Source organism: Nerophis ophidion, linkage group LG04 (assembly GCF_033978795.1).
Source record: "Nerophis ophidion isolate RoL-2023_Sa linkage group LG04, RoL_Noph_v1.0, whole genome shotgun sequence".
Lineage (NCBI taxonomy): Eukaryota > Metazoa > Chordata > Actinopteri > Syngnathiformes > Syngnathidae > Nerophis > Nerophis ophidion.
In genome coordinates this window covers 13,960,013-13,980,965 of record NC_084614.1, presented here as the reverse complement: position 1 = coordinate 13,980,965, position 20,953 = coordinate 13,960,013, and the positions used below count along the sequence as shown (strand labels likewise).

Below are 20,953 nucleotides of genomic sequence, written 5' to 3'. Positions count from 1 at the left end.
AAAATATCCACAGGTGCAGCGCTACTAAAAATAACAGCTTCAACGTGTCATTCCGCCAATAGCCACTCGGTGGCAGCATTGCTTTATGTGTGAATTGAGTAGACTCGGTAAGGCAAGGAAGTTACTTTTTCCAATCAGAATAAATTGGACATCATCGACCTGAATGTTATTCTGAAATATTGTCCCTTTTTATGTCAACATGAAGACGAATAGAATCGCACAGAAATACTGCCGCTCGCAGGGTTTTGTTCTATTGGTCGTGCATTATAACTAGGCTTTATTGGAGGTCACCCTTCAGTTGATCTTGGAAGGAATGTGAGTGGGAGGTTGAAGCTGCAGCTGCAAATATACGAGACACAGACACGTTTTATCTTATGAACAGTGTTGCCGTTAAGGGGTAAGAGGGATGGACGGACAACTTTCAGGGTCGCGCTGAAAGTAGCAAAGCATCATCCGAGATCCGGACGTTTATCTCGGCTTTTTGAGGCACAGCACGTCTGACTACGGCTGCCGGATTGCTCCGACAATCCGTCAAGCGGCACGGCTTCGTAGCGTACCAAAGTCGGACTGAAACAATTTGACAGGTTTTTCAATGAAACATCAAAGTTTTGGGCTTACTTGCTTACCCGTGCTTGCTCGCGTCATTTATTGAACATGTGTCAGCCTGCAGTCCACACTTACAGTATATCTTGTGTGTGACTGCCACTGCCACCTACTGGTCATACTTATCATTACACAATGTCGAGGTCGGTAAGCACAACCAATTGCATTCTGCAGTGGATTTTTGAGAAAAATTAAAGGATTTTATGTGCACCTTTTAGTGTGTAACGGGTCGGCAACCCAAAATGTTGAAAGAGCCATATTGGACCAGAAATACAAAAACAAATCCGTCTGGAGCCGCAAAAAATTAAAAGCCATATTACATACAGATAGTGTGTCATGAGATGTAAATTGAATTATGAGGACTTAAAAGAAACTAAATGAGCTCAAATATAGCTACAAATGAGGCATATTAATGCAATATGTACATATAGCTAGCCTAAATAGCATGTTACCATCCATTAGCTTGCAGTCATGCAGTGACCAAATATGTCTGATTAGCACTCCACATAAGTCCATAACATCAACAAAACTCACCTTTGTGCATTCATTCACAATGTTAAAAGTTTGGTGAATAAAATGAGACAGAAAAAGAAGTGGCATAAAACACGTCTTAGAAAGTCGGAGAAAGTTCTACATGTAAACAAGTTACGGTGAGTTCAAGGATGGCCAAAATTAGTAGGACAAAACGGCGCTCGCCAAATACTCGAATCAGTGAAGCATGTTTAATATAAACAGTGTGCTTTATAGCAATTAGGTAGGTTTGTGTCATGTTTGTCCTCCTACAGAAACCAAAATAAAACAAAAACATTTTTTTCCCCTCATCATTCATTTTTCATATATTTTTGAAAAAGCTCCAGAGAGCCACTAAGACGGCGCTAATGAGCCGCATGCGGCTCACCGACCCCTGGTATATAAGGACAAACGTAAACAGACACGAGCTGTGTTTATTCGGGCGGTATAGCTTGGTTGGTAGAGCGTTCCAGGTTCGATCCCCGCTTCCGCCGTCCTAGTAACTGCCGTTGTGTTTTTGGGCGAGGCACTTTACCCACCTGCTCCCAGTGCCACCCACACTGGTTTAAATGTAACTTAAATATTGGGTGTCACTATGTAAGGCGCTCTGAGTCACTAGAGAAAAAGCGCTATATAAATATAATTCACTTCACTTCACATGGATGCATATAGACACACATACAGTTGTGCATGTAGAAGCACAACTGTATGTAAATCGTGACTAAAAAGAGAATACAATGATATGCAAATCCTTTTCAACTTATATTCCAATAGAATGGACTGCAAAGACAATATATTTAACATTCGAACTGCTAAACTTTATTTTTTGCAAATATTAGCTCATTCGGAATTTGATGCCTGCAACATGTTTCAAAAAAGCTGGCACTAGTGCCAAAAAAGACTGAGGAAGTTGAGGAATGCTCATCAAACACTTATTTGGAACATCCCACAGGTGAACAGGCTAATTGGGAGCAGGTGGGTGCCATGATTGGGTATAAGAGCAGCTTCAATGAAATGCTCTGTCATTCACAAACGAGAATGGGGCGATGGTCACCACTTTGTCAACAAAAGTGTGACCAAATTGTTTAAGAACAACATTTCTCTACCACCTATTGCAAGGAATTTAGGCATTTCACCGTCTACGGTCTGTAATATCAAAAGGTTCAGAGAATCTGGAGAAATGACTGCATGTAAGCGGCTAAGCCTGTGACTTTGGATCCCTCAGGCAGTACTGCATCAAAAAGCGATATCAGTGTGTAAAGGATATCAGCACATGGGCTCAAGAACACTTCAGAAAACCACTGTCAGTAACTACAGTTGGTCGCTACATCTGTAAGTGCAAATTAAAACTCTACTATGCAAAGCCAAAGCCATTTATCAACAACACCCAGAAAAGCCGCCGGCTTCGCTGGGCCCGAGCACTTGCATTAAAAAAAAAAAAATCAAACGTACACACTAAGAATTCATGGTGTACAAATGTCTCTGCGAAATAGTATTTTGGCAAGATTGTGGCGTGCAGAGCAGCCAGGGAGCCACGCCCTCATCCTTCCACACAGCAGCCTCATGGCATGTGATGATTTTGACCGGAGGAAATGGTTAACAAAGGATATTGTACTGTCTGAAGCAGAGGTTTTGTATTCCGTGGAAGACCAGGAGGCCTCACATGTTCCTCCTTAGCTCCAGTAACGTAACATTAACATCTCTCCGTCATTGTGACACGCCATCAAGAGCCATAAAACCCCATAAAACCCCCACACATTCACCTAGAAGGTCACGCATGCCGTCTGCCTTATCAGTGTGCTCAATTCTTCACACAACTAAAGTCCCAGTTTCTACCCTGAAAAACTGACAGCTCAGTCGCCATAAATGTTATTTATGTTAACATAAAAATAACAGTTGTACCAATTTTTATCATTGAGAGTAATTCGGATTAAAACCACCGTTGCCATGCACTTTGTGAAATCAATGCACTCAAGAAAGAAGTTAAATGAACCAAAATACTGAAAATATTATAAGGCCGCAACCATTAATCGGTTAGAAAAAAGCTTTGATTTATATTCTGTCGCTTCAATTAATTGTATGAGTGTCCATCCATCCATCCATGGTGCCTATCTCAGCTACAATTGGGCGGAAGGCGGAGTACAGCCTGGATAAGTCGCCACCTCATCACAGGAGTGTATCAATAAAAAATTATAAAATCCGGTCCACTTAAAAGAAGTTAAAACAAGTTAAATAGAAGGTAAAAGATGGTCAATAAAAGGTAAACTAAGTAAAAAATTAAATAGAATTGGAAAAATAAAGGTAAAAGAAGGTAAATAACAGGTAAATATGGACGGTAAAATTATTTAAAAATAAGGTAATTAAAAGGTAAGTAAACTGTACAAAGTTAAATAGAAGGCAAGGGAAAATAAACCTAAAAAAAAGGGAAAATAAGGTAGGACAAGGTAAATAAAAAATGGGTAAATTAAATGCAAAATAAGTTAATTATAAAAATTAATAAAATCCGGTCCACTTAAAAGAACTTAAAACAAGTTAAATAGAAGGTAAAAGATGGTAAATAAAAGGTAAACTCAGTAAAAAATTAAATAGAATTGGAAAAATAAAGGTAAAAGAAGGTAAATAAAAGGTAAATATGGAAGATAAAATTATTTAAAAATAAGGTAATTAAAAGGTAAGTAAACTGTACAAAGTTAAATAGAAGGCAAGGGAAAGTAAACCAAACATAAAAGAAAAGGTAAAATAAAGTAGTACAAGGTAAATAAAAAATGGGTAAATTAAATGTAAAATAAGTTAATTGTAAAGATAAAATAAATTAAGATAAATAAAACATAAATGAAGGGAAAATAGAAAATACAAAAAAATAAAAGAAGGTGTAAGATGTTTAAAGAAGGTAAATAAAAGGTATAAATTTAAATGGAAGGTAAATACAATTGATTGAAATTGATTGAAACTTTTATTAGTAGATTGCACAGTAGAGTACATATTCCGTACAATTGACCACTAAATGGTAACACCCCAATAATTTTTTCAACTTGTTTAAGTCGGGGTCCACATTAATCAATTCATGGTAAAAGGTAAAATAAATTAAATGGAAGGTAAAATAGGTAAATAGGTTGAAAAAAGAATATAGATGATAAAACAAGGTAAAGATGGTCAACGAACGTAAATAGAAGGTAAAAGAAGGTGAATAAGAAGTACAATACAGTCAATAAAGGTAAATGGAAGATAAATGAAAGTTTAATGGTAGGTAATATAAGTTAAAAAAAAGGTGATATAAGTTAAATGGAAGGTTAAAAAAAAAAAGGTAAATAAAAGGGAAACAATTAATATAGACGATAAAACAAGGTAGAAGATGGTCACCCAAGGCAAATAGAAGGTGAATGCTAGGTAAAATATGGTCATAAAAGGTAAGTTCAAGATTCAAGCTGCTGTTTATAATCCATTCTTTAACATGTACAAGACATGTAAGAACTGAAATTACATTTTCGGCACAGTCCAACTAAGAGCAGACATGCATTACAGGGAGACAAGAACAGGACCGACAACGGATCAGCCACTTACGGCAAAGATGATATTGGGAAAGGAGGGGAGAGTAAAAAAAATATCATTCAAAGGCTGGATACTTGGGAGGGCGTCCAGACTGAGTTCAAGGGAAAAAATCTAATTTGCCATAGCACACATAAACATGTTACATATAATTACAACAACTTGCAACAGGGGGGGGGTTGGAGCCATGGAGGCCGGCTGCCGCTAAAAGGCACTATCCAACTGTCCATCACCCCAGGGGGGTATCAAGCTATGGTAAAGGCGTGGGGTGGGGGTAGGGTGGGAGTTTGTTTATATGCCCATTGTCTTGGGTGTAGTGATTTTGTGTCAATAGGCCCGGGGGCGCTCTGCAGGCAATGCAAGCAAAGTTCGACTCCCAGGTGTCGTTGAGGAGGGAGGGAGGTCAAAAGCTACCATGAATTGATTAACGTGGAACCCCGACTTAAACAAGTTGAAAAACTTATTTGGGTGTTACCATTTAGTGATCAATTGTACGGAATATGTACTGCAATGTGCAATCTACTAATATAAGTTTCAATCCTTCTGCATTCGACCCATCACCCTTGATCAGGTGAGGGGAGCTGTGAGCAGCAGCGGTTGGCGCGCCCGGGAATCATTTTTGATGATTCCACCCCAAATTCCAAGCCTTGATGCTAAGTGCCAAGCAGGGTTTTGATTGATTGATTGATTGAAACTTGTATTAGTAGATTGCACAGTACAGTACATATTCGTACCATTGACCACTAAATGGTAACACCCCAATAAGTTTTTATACTTGTTTAAGTCGAGATCCACGTTAATCAATTCATGGTAATGAGGTAATGGGTCCCATTTTTATAGTCTTTGGTATGACTCGGCCGGGGTTTGAACTCACAACCTACCGATCTCAGGGCAGACACTCTAACCACTAAGCCACTGAGGCAGTAAACAGTCAGTGGCACTTTTATTAACCCACTTAGTCAAGATGGGTATTTACTATTTATTTATTTATTTATTTATTCAACTGTTTAAGTAGCACAGAATTACATAACATAAATAAAATAGAAAGACATTTTTTCTACGTGAAATAAATAACATAGCTGTGCAAATAACCTACTCCGTGGCCTAGTGGTTAGAGTGTCCGCCCTGAGATCGGTAGGTCGTGAGTTCAAACCCCGGCCGAGTCATATCAAAGACTATAAAAATGAGAGCTATTACCTCCCTGCTTGGTACTCAGCATCGAGGGCTGGAATTGGGGGTTAAATCACCAAAAAATGTTCCTGGGCGCGGCCACTGCTGCTGCTCACTACTCCCCTCACCTCCCAGGCAGGTGATCAAGGGTGATGGGTCATTTATGGCGATTCAACCACCAATTCCAACTCTTGACGCTGAGTGCCAAGCAGGGAGGTAATGGGTCCCTTTTTCTTTAGCCTTTGGTATGACTCGGCCGGGGTTTGAACTCACGACAAACCAATCTCAGAGCGGACACTCTAACCACTAGGTCACTGTGTCCTCGGGGGATGTTTTCAGAACAGCCCGCTTCTGTTTTGCGGCGTTAAGGCCATTCGGGGGAGTCAAATCGTAGATCAGGATTTTTGTTTGTTTGGAAGGTTAAAGGGTAAATAAAAGGAGGAAAAAGGAATCCAGACAATAAAACAAGGTAAAATATGGTCAACAAAGGTAAACAGAAGGTACAATAAGGTAAATAAAAGATTAAATATGGACTAAGAAGGTAAATGGAAGGCAACAGGAGATAAATAAAAGGTAAAATAAGTTTAATGGAAGGTTCAAAGGTAAATACAAGGTGAAAAGGGAATACAGACAATAAAACAAGGTAAAATATGGTCAACAAAGGTAAACAGAAGGTACAATAAGGTAAATAAAAGATAAAATATGGACTAAGAAGGTAAATGGAAGGCAAAAGGAGATAAATAAGAGGTAAAATAAGTTTAATGAATGGTTAAAGGGTAAATAAAAGGGGAAAAAGGAATACAGGCAATAAAACAAGGTAAAATATGGTCAACAAAGGTAAAGAGGAGGTAAATAAAAGATAAAATATGGACTAAGAAGGTATATGGAAGGCAAAAGGAGATAAATAAGAGGTAAAATAAGTTTAATGGAAGGTTAAAGGGTAAATAAAAGGGGAAAAAGGAATACAGACAATAAAACAAGGTAAAAGATGGTCAACAAAGGTAAATAAAAGGTACTAGAAGGTAAATAAAAGATAAAATATGGGCTAAGAAGGTAAATGCAAGGCAAAAAAAGATAAATAAAAAGTAAAATTAGTTTAAGGGAAGGTTAAAGGGTAAATAAAAGTGGAAAAAGGAATACAGACTACAAAACAAGGTAAAAGATATTCAACAAATGTAAAAGAAAAGGGTAAAAAAAAGGTAAATAGTAGGTTATTGTAAGTACAAAAATATCAACTCATTTCAACTATTTTCCCTAAAATAGTCATTGGATTACTTCAGTGGTTCTCAACCTTTTTTCAGTGATGTACCCCCTGTGAACATTTTTCTAATTCAAGTACCCCCTAATCAGAGCAAAGCATTTTTGGTTGAAAAAAAGAGACGAAGAAGTAAAATACATCACTATGTCATCAGTTTCTGATTTATTAAATTGTATAACAGTGCAAAATATTGCTCATTTGTAGTGGTCTTTCTTGAACTATTTGGAAAAAAATATATAAAAATAACTAAAAACTTGTTGAAAAATAATTGATTCAATTATAAATAAAGATTTCTACATCAACTTAAAGTGCCCTCTTTAGGGATTGTAATAGAGATTCATTCTAAACATTTTTCACAAAAAGAGAAATCTTTGATATCAATATTTATGGAACATGTCCACAAAAAATCTAGCTGTCAACACTGAATATTGCATTGTTGTATTTTTTTCACAGTTTATGAACTTACATTCATATTTTGTTGAAGTATTATTCAATAAATATATTTATTAAATATTTTTGAATTGCTGCTTTTTTTAGATTATTTTTAGAAAATCTCACGTACCCCTTGGGATACCTTCCAGTACCCCCATTTGAGAACCACTGAATTACTTGATTAATATAAAAAACTCATGGATTGATTACTGGATGACTAAAATATGACACGATCATTTCAGCATGTTATATAAAACGTTGATGGAGGTTTTTTGGGGGGCTTTATAAACGGAATAGGTCAGTACTGATTACCTGTGTTGTTAGCCGCCTCTTGCTAGCACTTTTTCACCCACAGACAAGAGAAAGGGACGTGTGTTCTTGTCTCACAAAATGATTGTGGATAATGGGCATTAAAAACTGCATTTTTTTTTTTTATTGCCATTTAAGTAAGACATTTTGGACAAATGTAGCCTTTTGTAGGAACTGTTAGGGCTTTGGTGCCCCCAAACACGAGTCATGTACGATACCGAGTAAAATTCAGGCTTGATATTTTTTGTGCAAATATAACTGATGTGTGTGTTAAAATGTAAAAATTTATATATTTCAAGTGTTAGTATCGTCCCATTAATGATATACATGTTCTCAAAGAAGTCAAGTATTACAAGGATCCATATTTTGATTTGAGATATTTCAGTATCGAGCCGCACGCGACTACCAGACACTTTTTGAGTTGACCTTCGCCGCCATTTATGAATGTTTGTTCATTTTTTTTTGCAGCCACTCCCGCAACCGTACGTACGACACCTATGTGGGGCGGGGCTACGTGATCGCCGGCATGGATGAAGGTCTGATTGGCGTGTGCATGGGAGAGCGACGCACCATCACCATCCCGCCACATCTCGCCTACGGAGAGGAGGGCACAGGTACGTCTGAGCTTGTAATGTCAAAATGTCATGATTTGGAGTGCATGAGAAAGTGAGAAGTTAAAAATCAGTTTGCATACAAATGGCCATTATTTGTTGAAGACGACATTTTTTCACACATTTTTAAGAACCTTTTTTTTTTTTTACAAATATCCAATAATTGTTTTAAATGAAAATGTGTCCATTTTCAAGAAACACTTTATTTTTGTAAAATTTTCAAGTACCCTTTAAAAACACAAAAAAATTTTAAGATCCACTTTAAAAAAAAAAAAAATCAAGTACTCATTTAAAAAAAAAAAAATTTTTTAAGAGCCAAATTTTTCAACAAATTTTCAAAACCCATTTAAAAAATTAAAGGACCCTTCTTTAAATAAAATCATTTTAAGAACTAATTTTATAACACATTTTCAAGAACCCCTTTTTTATTTTTCTTCATGTTTCAAGAAACCCTTATTAAAAACAAAGTTCAAGAAACCGTTGTTTTTAAAACAGATTTTCAAGAACCCATTTTTTAATTTTTTTTACAATTTTTTTAAGAACCTGTATTTAAAAAAAAAAATCAAAATGCCCTTTTGAAAATACATTTTGAAGAGCCAATTTTTTAAAACAAATATCCAAAACCTTTTTTCTTTTTACAAATATTAAGAACCCATTTTTTTAACTCTAGTTCTCAAAAATCCCTTTTTTAATGTTTTACAAAATTTCAAGAACTTGTTTTTTCAAACTAATTATTAAGAACCCATTTTTTGTTACACATTTTAAAAAACCTTTTTAAAGAAAAACAAAAAAAAACTTCAAGAATCTGTTTCAGGAACTAATTTTTTTCATTACAGATTTTTAAGCACCACTTTTTTGGGAGGTTTTTACAAAGAACTCTTCAAGAACTACTTTTTTTTTTAAATATATATATTCAAGAACCTGCTTTTTTAAACATTTTCAAGAACCCACTTTTTTCATAAATATCCCCCCAAAAATTGGAAAAATATATATTTAAATTTAAATTTGTAAAAACTATTTTTTTAAACACATTTTCATGAACCACTTTATTTTTGTAAAAAATTCAAGAACCCTTTAAAAAAAAGGAGAGCAAAATTTAAAAAAAAATTCACAATTTTTCAAGATCCCCTTTTCAAACAAAAATCAAGAACCCATTTTAAAATAAATTATTTTCAAGAGCCAATTTTGTGAACATATTAACCATTTAAAATAAATAAAGGACCCTTCTATAAATAAAAACATTTTAAGAACTAATTTTTTAAACACGTTTTCAAGAACCCCCCCTTTTTTTTTTTTTTTTAGGAAACCCTTATTAAAAACAAAATTCAAGATACCTTTGTTTTAAAACAGATTTTCAAGAACCCATTTTTTTTCTTTACAATTTTTTAAGAACCTATATTTAACCTATATTAAAAAAAATTTTGAAGAGCCATTTTTTTTTAAATAAATGTCCAAAACCCTTTTTATTTTTACAAATATTCAACAATCATTTTAAAATAAAAAAATAAGTACCCGTTTTTTGAACACTACTTCTCAAGAATCCCTTTTTTAATGTTTTACAAAATTTCAAGAACCCCTTATTTAAAAATAAAAATAAAAATCAAGAACCTGTACTTTTAAACACATTTTCAAGAACCCATTTTTTTTCATTCCATATTTTTAAGCACCACTTTTTCAGTTTTTTTTTTTTCAAACAAATCTTCAAGAACTACTTTTTTTTTTTTTTTTTTAATATTCAAGAACCCATTATTTTTGTAATTACCCCCCCAACCCCCTCCGAAAAAAAGTTTTAATTAAAATTTGTAAAAACTATTTTTTAAACAAAAATTTCATGAACTGTCATGATCCGTGGTCCGGATCATGTTTTGTTAAGTTATGTTTTGTTAGTTTTGGACTGCCTTAGTTCCGGTTTTGTGCACTTTGGGTGTTTGTTTTGTGCACTTTGGGTGTTTGTTTTGGGTACTATGGCTGTTAATTAGTTTCATCCGTCTCTGATTAGTGCTTGGGGCGTTACCTATTGTTGAGCACTAATCAGAGAGCTATTTATTCACGTTGCTCGCCACAGTCGGTGTGGATTCGTTGTTTGCGGTATGCAACTATAACGTTGGTTTATTTTCCATCTTGATTCCTGTGCTAAGTTGTCGCCTTTGCGTCCCGTGCGTTTGGTACGCTTTTTCTTTTGTTTGTTTCTTTCTATTTTGTACAGTGTATTTATTAAATCAGATCCTACCTTGACGTTTTGTCTGGAGTGTCCGTGTTGCTTTGGAGGAACGATCCCGCAGCAAGCTGCAACCCCAAATGTGACATGAACTACTTTATTTACTTTTTTTTCCCACAATATTTTTAAAATCCCATTTTTTTTTTTTTTTTAATTCAAGAACCAATTTTAAAATAAATAATTTTCAACAGCCAATTTTTTGAACAAATAAACCATTCTAAATAAATAAAGCACCCTTTTTTAAATAAAAACATTTTAAGAACTAATTTTTTAAACACATTTTGAAGAACCCATTTTTTTCTCTCCAAGAACCCCTTTTAAAAACAAAATTCAAGAAAACGTTGTTTTAAAAAGATTTTCAAGAACCCATTTTTTTATTTTTTACAATTGTTTAAGAAATCTATTTAAAAAAAAAAAAAATAATTAAATCAGGAAAACATGTTCAACAACCAATTTTTTAAAAACAAATGTCCAAAGCCCCTTTTTATTTTTTTTTACAAATATTAAATAATCCCTTTAAAAAACAAAAAAAAATGTAAAAATAAATTAAGAGCTCGTTTTTTGAACACGAGTTCTCAAGAATCCCTTTTTTAAATGTTTTCTACATTTCAACAGCCCGTTATTTAAAAAAATGAAAAAAATATTCAAGAGCTTGTTTTTTCAAACAAATCTTGAGCGAGACCCTTTTTTTTTCTAAATGTTTCACCTTTTTAAAAAAATAAAACAAACACACAAAAAACCCTCAAGAACCCCTTTTTTATAACACATTTCAGGAACCCTGTTTTTTATTACTAGTTTTTAAGAACCACTTTTTCAAAAGATTTTGTAGAACCCATATTTTTTAAGACTAATGTTAAACAAACCCTTTTTGAAGAAATAATCCAGAACCCTATTTTTTAAACACGTTTTCATGAACCACATTTTTTATTACAAATTTTCAAGAACAACTTTTAAAAATCCCCCGAGAACTCTTTTTTTTTATTTTTTATTTTTATTTTTTTTTAAAAGACTAATATTAATTTTTTTAAAACACATTTTCCAGAATAAAAAATGACTACATTGTTTTAGAAACTTATCTGTCATAGGGCAGCCAAAAGAGAAACTTCTGTAACCTGTTGTGGAAGATATATTTATTATATATTTCCAGAAGCCATTCTGAATCAAATCGTCCAAGAATGGGAATATAATTGAATTGCAGCAAGGTTTAAAGCGCATACAGAGCTAAATCAAGCTGCTACGATATCAAGAGGCGTTAAATGGAGCATTTTCAGTATTTCAAATCTAGTTTTGATTCCAACCCGACATTTCAAAAGAAAAACTCACTAACCTTAAGTTAGTTGGTTGCCTACAGCCACGTCTCACTTCCCACTTCTTTCCAGGCTCCAAGATCCCCGGCTCGGCCGTCCTGGTGTTCGACGTGCTCATTGTGGACTTCCACAACCCGGCGGACAAGACGGAGGTGACTGTCACGCACAAGCCGGACGTGTGCGAGAAGATGAGCAAGAAGGGCGACTTTGTCAAGTACCACTACAACGCCTCCCTGCTGGACGGCAGCAGCCTGGACTCCACGTCAGTCTCACCTCTTGTTTTGACTCACACTCTATACGTTGTTTTTTCTTTCATTTCAAACAAAAGGCGCAATGTCATAGATAATATTTGAAAAAAGTCTATTTAAAAAGTCCATTACCTAAAAACTGTGCCACGTGCGCGCACATAAATAAGACATGTTGGCATACTTCTAATACGTATATAAAGACATGCTCGCATACATGTAATACATAAATAAGACATGCATGTAATACATATATAAGACGTGCTCGCATACGTGTAATACATATATAAGACATGCATGTAATACATATATAAGACATGCATGTAATACATATATAAGACATGCTTACATACATGTAATACATATATAAGACATGCTTGCATACATGTTATACATATATAAGACATGTTAGTATACGTGTAATACATATATAAGACATGCTTGCTTACGTGTAATACATATATAAGACATGCTTGCATACGTGTAATACATATATAAGACATGCTTGCATACATGTAATACATAAATAAGACATGTTTGCATACATGTAATACATATATAAGACATGCATCTAATACATATATAAGACATGCTCGCATACATGTAATACATATATAAGACATGTTAGTATACGTGTAATACATATATAAGACATGTTAGTATACATGTAATACATATATAAGACATGCATGTAATACATATATAAGACATGCTTGCATACATGTAATACATATATAAGACATGTTAGTATACGTGTAATACACATATAAGACATGCTTGCATAGATGTAATACATAAATAAGACATGCTTGCATACATGTAATACATATATAAGACATGCATGTAATGAATAAATAAGGGGCGGTATAGCTCGGTTGGTAGAGTGGCCGTGCCAGCAACTTGAGGGTTGCAGGTTCGATTCCCGCTTCCGCCATCCTAGTCACTGCCGTTGTGTCCTTGGGCAAGACACTTTACCCACCTGCTCCCAGTGCCACCCACACTGGTTTAAATGTAACTTAGATATTGGGTTTCACTATGTAAAGCGCTTTGAGTCACTAGAGAAAAGCGCAATATAAATATAATTCACTTCACTTCACATGCTTACATACATGTAATACATAAATAAGACATGCTTGCATACATGTAATACATATATAAGACATGCTCACATACGTGTAATACATATATAAGACATGTTAGCATATGTGTAATAATATATATATATATATATATATATATATATATACATATATATATATGACATGTCAGCATATGTGTATTACATATATAAGACATGCTTGCATACATTTAATTTTCCTGATGGAACTTTCCTGAAGGAATAAATAAAGTACTATCTAATCTAATCTAATCTAATCTATGTAAGACATGCTCGCATACGTCCATACATCCATCCTTTTTCTAACACTTGTCCCTTTTGGGATCGCAGGGGGTCGCTTTAGCCTATCTCTGCTGCATCCGGGCGGAAGGTGGGGTACACCCTGGACAAGTCGCCACCTCATCGCAAATGCTCGCAAAAGTGTAATACATATAAAAGACATGCTCACATATATCTAAAACATATATAAGACATGCTAACATTCATGTAATACATATATAAGTTTTGCTTGATGTGTTTTCTAACCAATCTAACAGTTGCATCAATAGTCACAGTGAGCGTTTCTGTAGAGCGCATTGGGCAGTGTGAGAAATTTCAAGTCAATCCTTATAGGCTGTAGTCACAGCACCACCGTGTGATGTGTTTTGTCATAGAAATAATCGCACAGGCAACCGATTAGGGTACTAAAATCAATATGTGTGTGTCTGTTCCAGCTACAACTACGAAAAAACTTACGACATTGTCCTGGGGACCAACCATGTGGTCCCTGGCATGGAGGAGGGGCTTATCGGTATGTGCGTGGGCGAGCGGAGGCACGTGGTTGTCCCTCCTCACCTGGGCTACGGAGAGCGAGGCGTCAGTAAGTCCTCCACACACTGGAAGGAAGATCTGTACTTGGCGTACATCAAAGCGACATAAGTCGGATTCAGACTCGGATTTCAGCGGCTTAAGCGATTCAACAGATTACGCATGTATTGAAACAGATGGTCGGAGTATGGAGGCAGATAGCGAAAACGAAATTGAAGAAGAAACTGAAGCTATTGAGCGAATAGCTATTGACGCTATTCGGCCATAGCATGGGTGTACCTAATGAAGTGGCCCATAGCATGGCTGCCTTATTAGCATCGCTGGTAAAATGTGCAGACCAAACGATCAGGACTTTCGCATCTTGTGACACTGGAGCAACTTAAATATGTCGATTGGTAAGTGTTTGTTTTGCATTAAATGTACATACAGCTAGCGTAAATAGCATGTTAGCATCGATTAGCGTAGCATGTTAGCATCGATTAGCTGGCAGTCACGCCGTGACCAAATATGTCTGATTAGCACATAAGTCAACAACATCAACAAAACTCACCTTTGTGATTTCGTTGACTTAATCGTTGCAAATGCATCTGCAGGTTATCCATACATCTCTGTGCCATGTCTGTCTTAGCATCGCCGGTCAAATGTGGAGACACTTTGGTACATTCAATGGGGGTCTGGCGGCAGATTTCTTGCCAGTGGTGCAACGTGAATCCCTCCCTGTTAGTGTTGTTACACCCTCCGACAACAAACCGACGAGGCATGATGTCTCCAAGGTTCCAAAAAATAGTCGAAAAAACGGAAAATAACAGAGCTGAGACCCAATGTTTACAATGTGTTGAAAATGAAAATGGCGGCTGTATTACCTCGGTGACGTCACGTTCTGACGTCATCGCTTAAAGACCGATAAACAGAAAGGCGTTTCATTTGCCAAAATTCACCCATTTAGAGTTCGGAATTCGGTTAAAAAAATACATGGTCTTTTTTTCTGCAACATCAAGGTATATATTGAAGCTTGCATAGGTTTGGTGATAATGTTCCCCTTTAACACTCTTACTAATATGCACCGCAATGTGAACCCACACCAAATATGAATGACGAACACATTTCGGGAGAACATCCTCACAGTAACACAACATAAACGCAACATAACAATTACCCAGAATTCCATTCATCCATGACTCTTACTGGCTATATTATGCAACCCGCTAGCACCAAATCCCTGTTGTCGTCCCCCCCGTGCGTCAGTCGAGGTGGGCGGGCTTGGGGGCGCGGGGGTGTATAATATAGCCAGGAAAAGTCATGGATGCAAAGGATTCTGGGTATTAATGCTGTGTTTATGTTGTGTTACTGTGAGGATGTTCACCCGAAATGTGTTTGTCATTCTTGTTTGGTGCGGGTTCACAGTGTGGTGCATATTAGTAAGAGTGTTAAAGTTGTTTATATCACAACCTTCAGTGTAACCTGTATGGCTGTTTACTAAGTATGCCTTGCAATCTCATACGTGTGACGATAGAAGCAGCGAAATGCATGCGTCCGGCCGGCACGCAGATAGCATGGTGTAAACGCGGGCGCGATGACATGTTGTAGAGGACGTTAAAAGTAAAGACATCACGGCACGCCCTCAATATTGTAGTCCGAGTGAAAATCGGAGAATGTTAGCCCCGGTTGAAGTCCGGGAGAGGCACCAAAATCCGGAGGGCCGGCGATTATGCAGCTGAGCCACATCAGAGTGGCCAAAGAGCAGCATGCGGCTCCGGAGACGCGGGTTGCCAACCCCTGATCTAACAGAAAGAAACCATCGTTAAGTTTTCCTGTTTTTTTTAACGGAATATCTATGTAAGAATTACCTGCCAAAACATGTTAAAAATGGTCAAATCTTCTACTAAACCCCCAAAATGATGGATATTATTCACTTTTAGACTCTTTATTCTTCTGTGCCTTGAAATTACTACACGCAGAACAACATGGGTTGTCCTGATACCAATATTTTGTTACCGTTTCCAAAACGATACAGTATTTTTCTTAATAACTAGGACCACAAAAAAATGTCATTATGAACAAACGTTGAGTTATGTACTAAACAAACAAAAAAATGTATATATAAAAAGATATAAAACATGTTTTATATTCGAATTTCTTCAAAATAGCCAACCTTTGCACACTCTTGGCATTCTCTCCATGAGCTTCAAGAGGTAGTCACAGGTGTCATAGTTTGTGATGCCTTAAGTGACCATCTACAAAGTAAACAGTCGTGAAAAAAACCAAAAATCATTGAAATAAGAAGGCGTGTCCAAACTTTTGGCCTGTAGTGTGTATGACCTAATCCAAACAACCTTCCCTAGTCATTGTGCAGTAAAAAATAAAATAAAATCAACCACATGTCACACATAACACGGCCTGCTCACTGAACTTTGCGAATATTATAAGAAACTACCAATCACCATAAAAATTTTTAAAAAACTTCTAAATTACATCCATTTAAATCCATTGCTAGGCATGATGGGAAAAATGCAAAGAAGCTCTCTCCACACTTATCCATGTTTTGGTGCGTTTTAGCTGCTTGATATTTCTCATTGATTGCATAACTTTAATGAGGTCGTCACGAATCTAAACAAGGTAAGAATTGAACCAATCAGTGGTCTCCAACCACTGGGCGCGGCTCGATTGGTACCGGGTCGCAGAAGAATTTTTTATTAATTTTATTTTTTATTAATTTTTTTAATTTTATTAAATCAACATAAAAAACACAACATACACTTACAATTAGTGCACCAACCCAAAAAATCTCCCTTTTTCATGACAAAAAAAAAAGGGAACCCCCCTCCCCAGCCCCACCGGGCCGCGGGACAAGTTATCAAGCGTTGACCAGTCCGCAGTTACAAAAAAGTTTGGGGACCGCTGCAGTACATTATTATACATGTACACATAGAGGTGTATAGGGTATAAATATTGTCAGGTTTAAGCACCAAACTCTCTATTAAACAGAACAAGAAGCAAGGAATAAGGCAGAGACAGAGTTCAATTTTGCTCATGAGGAGAACGCATGGAGCTGTACACTCAGTTACAGTCTCCCCCCACGCTCTGAGGAACAGCCTATGTGCCCCCCCCCCCCCCCCCCTCATTTTATTCAGGAGTTCCCTAGTTCCATCCTTGAGGCTGCTTCTAAAGGGAGGGGTCACATACTATGCAAGAATTGTTACAAATAAGAATCGCAACTCCTTCGGAAATCAATTTTTAATTATGTCCTATATCTTTGCGTGCAGCCGACGAGGTGCCGGGCAGCGCCGTGCTGGTGTTTGACGTGGAGCTGGTGGACATGGAGGAGGGACTCCCCGAGGGCTACATGTTCATCTGGAACGACGAGGTGTCCGTGGACCTCTTTACGGAGATGGACAAGGACAAGAACCAGCTGGTGGAGCCTTCTGAGGTACGTAGATCCTGGGTCGCATCTGCGTCCGTCCTTGTAGGACAAAAACGAGCTCCGAACTAAACCCATTGCCTCTGGTCTTCAGGACTACATTTTTAAAAAGTCATATAACCCAGAGTCATATAACTAGGTACTTGACATATGCTGACTGTTAGTATGCTAACATTTTTAGACAATTTTGCAACTGTTTACCCCAGAGTCATATAACTAGGTACTTGACATATGCTGACTGTTAGCATGCTAACCTTTTTAGCCAGTTTTGCAACCGTTTACCCCAGAGTCATATAACTAGGTACTTGACATATGCTGACTGTTAGCATGCTAACTTTTTTAGCCAATTTTCCAACATTTTACCCCACAGTCATATAACTAGGTATTTGACATATACTGACTGTTAGCATGCTAACTTTTTTAGCCAATTTTACCGCCGTACACCTCAGTCCTATAACTTGTTTTGTGACATGTGCTAACTGTTAGCATGCTAAAATTAGTATATGCTCACTTCTAAGCCAATTTTGCAACAGTTTACCCCAGAGTCATATAACTAGGTACTCGACATCTGCTAACTGTTAGCATGCTAATGTTTTTAGCCAATTTTGCTACATTTTACCCCAGAGTCATATAACTAGGTACTTAACATAAGCTGACTGTTAGCATGCTAACTTTTTTACCGCCGTACACCTCAGTTCTATATCTTGTTTTGTGACATGTGGTAACTGTTAGCATGCTAACCTTTTTAGCCAATTTTGCTACATTTTACTCAAGATTCATATAACTAGGTACTTGACATAAGCTGACTGTTAGCATGCTAACTTTTTTAGCCAGTTTTACCGCCGTACACCTCAGTCCTATAACTTTGTTTTGTGATATATGCCAACTGTTAGCATGCTAACATTAGTATATGCTCAAATTTTAGCCAATTTTTCAGTCCCACAAGCTGGTATGCGACATAAGCTGACTGTTAGCATGCTAACTTTTTTAGCCAATTTTACCGCTGTAGACCTTAGTCCTATAACTTGTTTTGTGACATGTGCTAACTGTTAGCATGCTAACCTTTTCCGCCAATTTTGCAACATTTTACCCCAGATTCATTTAACTAGGTACTTGACATAAGCTGACTGTTAGCTTGCAAACTTTTTTAGCCAATTTTACCGCCGTACACCTCAGTCCTATAACTTTCTTTTGTGAGAAATGCTAACTGTTAGCATGCTAACATTAGTATATGCTCACTTTTTCGCCAATTTTCAGTCATGCACCTCAGTCCCACAAGTTTGCGACATAAGCAGACTGTTAGCATGCTAACTTTTTTAGCCAATTTTACTGCCGTACACCGTTCTATAACTTTGTTTTGTGACATATGCTAACTGTTAGCATGCTAACATTAGTGTATGCTCACTTTTTAGCCAATTTTTCAGTCCCACAAGCTGGTATGCGACATAAGCTCACTGTTAGCATGCTAACTTTTTTAGCCAGTTTTACCGCCGTACACCTCAGCCCTTTAACTTGTTTTGTGACATATGCTAACTGTTAGCATGCTAACCTTTTTAGCCAATTTTGCTACATTTTACCCCAGTCATATAACTAGGTACTTGACATATGTTGACTGTTACCATGCTAACTTTTTTAGCCAATTTTCCAACATATTACCCCAGACTCATATAACTAGGTACTTGATATCTGCTTACTGTTAGCATGCTAACCTTTTTAGCCAATTTTACTACATTTTACCCCAGAGTCATATAACTAGGTACTTGACATAAGCTGACTGTTAGCATGCTAACTTTTTTAGCCAGTTTTACTGCCGTACTCCTCAGTCCAATAACTTTGATTTGTGACAAATGATAACTGCTATCATGCTAACATTAGTATATGCTCACTTTTTAGCCATTTTTTCAGTCCCACAAGCTAGTATGCGACATAAGCTGACTGTTAGCATGCTAACTTTTTTAGCCGGTTCTACTGCCTCAGTCCTATAACTTTGTTTTGTGACAAATGCTAACTGTTAGCATGTTAACATAAGTAAATGCTCACTTTTTAGTCAATTTTTCAGTCGTGCACCCCAGTCCCACAAGCTGGTATGCCGCATGCTAACTGTTAGCATGCACATTTTTCGGCCTATTTTCCTGTGACTAAATATTTGTTGATTCAGCGCTTTTTTGTCCCCGGCAGTTCACGGACTACATCATGCGTCAGGTGAGCGAGGGCAAAGGTCGCCTGGCGCCCGGCTTCGACCCGTACCGCATCATCGACAACATGTTCAACAATCAGGACCGCGACAACGACGGCAAGATCACGGCGGCCGAGTTCCGTCTCAAAGCGGACGAAGAGGCCGCCCACGACGAGCTATGACGAAGTTTTGGGGGACCCGGGTCGGCACCCAAAGGGAGGGGTGGGGGGGTAGTTCCGGGTTTTTTTTTTTTTTTTTTTTTCTTGTGTGCCAATAGAGATTTTTTTGTTTGCTACTTTGAAGACTGAAGCTCGGTTGAGTCTAATGAGCAGTCCTTATTTTCATGTCTGCTAAAGTTCCTATTGGCCCACAAGGTGCTGGTGACATAGACCGCTGCTGGGCAAGCTGCGTCCTTGTTGAGGACAAAACAATGACACTAACTTACTTGGGTCCTCTTTCATACTCCATAGTCCACTCTGCTGCCCTCAGTCTCCTCTTGGATGAAATGTCTCTTCATGCCGAGACGGATGCGTTCAGTTTGGCGTGATTTTCGTAGTTTTCTGAATATTGTTTGAGGAATCACACACGCTAATGTTGGCTTTACGCCACAGTCTCCACTCTGCTGCCCTCAGTCTCCTCTTGGATAAAATGTCTCTTCACGCCAAGACTGATGCGTTCATCGCGGCATGGCTTTTCTATGTTCTTGAGTCTTGTTTGAGGAAACACACATGCTAATGTTAGCTTTACGCCACAGTCCCCACTCTGCTGTCCTCAGTCTCCTCTTGGATAATCTGTCTCTTCATGCCGAAAATGATGCGTTCAATGCGCCGTGGTTTTCCTAATTTTATGAATATTGTTTGAGGAAACATACACGCTAATGTTGGCTTTACGCCACAGTCTCCACTCTGCTGCCCTCAGTCTCCTCTTGGATAAAGTGTCTCTTCATGCCGAGACGGATGCGTTCAGCGCGGCATGGCTTTTCTATGTTCTTGAGTCTTGTTTGAGGAAACACACATGCTTATGTTAACTTTACGCCACAGTCCCCACTCTGCTGTCCTCAGTGTCCTCTTGGATAAGCTGTCTCTTCATGCCGAAAATGATGCGTTCAATGCGCCGTGGTTTTCCTAATTTTATGAATATTGTTTGAGGAAACATACACGCTAATGTTGGCTTTACGCCACAGTCTCCACTCTGCTGCCCTCAGTCTCCTCTTGGATAAAATGTCT

General features: G+C 37.2%; 1 protein-coding gene across 1 annotated transcript in view; it reads left to right on the top strand.

Annotated features, from left to right (window-relative positions):
- fkbp9 (FKBP prolyl isomerase 9) overlaps positions 1–20,418 on the top strand; it is a 33,695-nt gene extending 13,277 nt beyond the window's left edge. The window contains exons 6-10 of the mRNA XM_061897136.1: positions 8,297–8,442; positions 12,037–12,226; positions 14,040–14,185; positions 17,397–17,560; positions 19,730–20,418. Coding sequence (XP_061753120.1) covers positions 8,297–8,442; positions 12,037–12,226; positions 14,040–14,185; positions 17,397–17,560; positions 19,730–19,909 — 826 coding nt within the window. The 3' untranslated portion in view covers positions 19,910–20,418. The remainder of the gene's footprint in view (positions 1–8,296; positions 8,443–12,036; positions 12,227–14,039; positions 14,186–17,396; positions 17,561–19,729) is intronic.
- Positions 20,419–20,953: the final 535 nt, after the last annotated feature.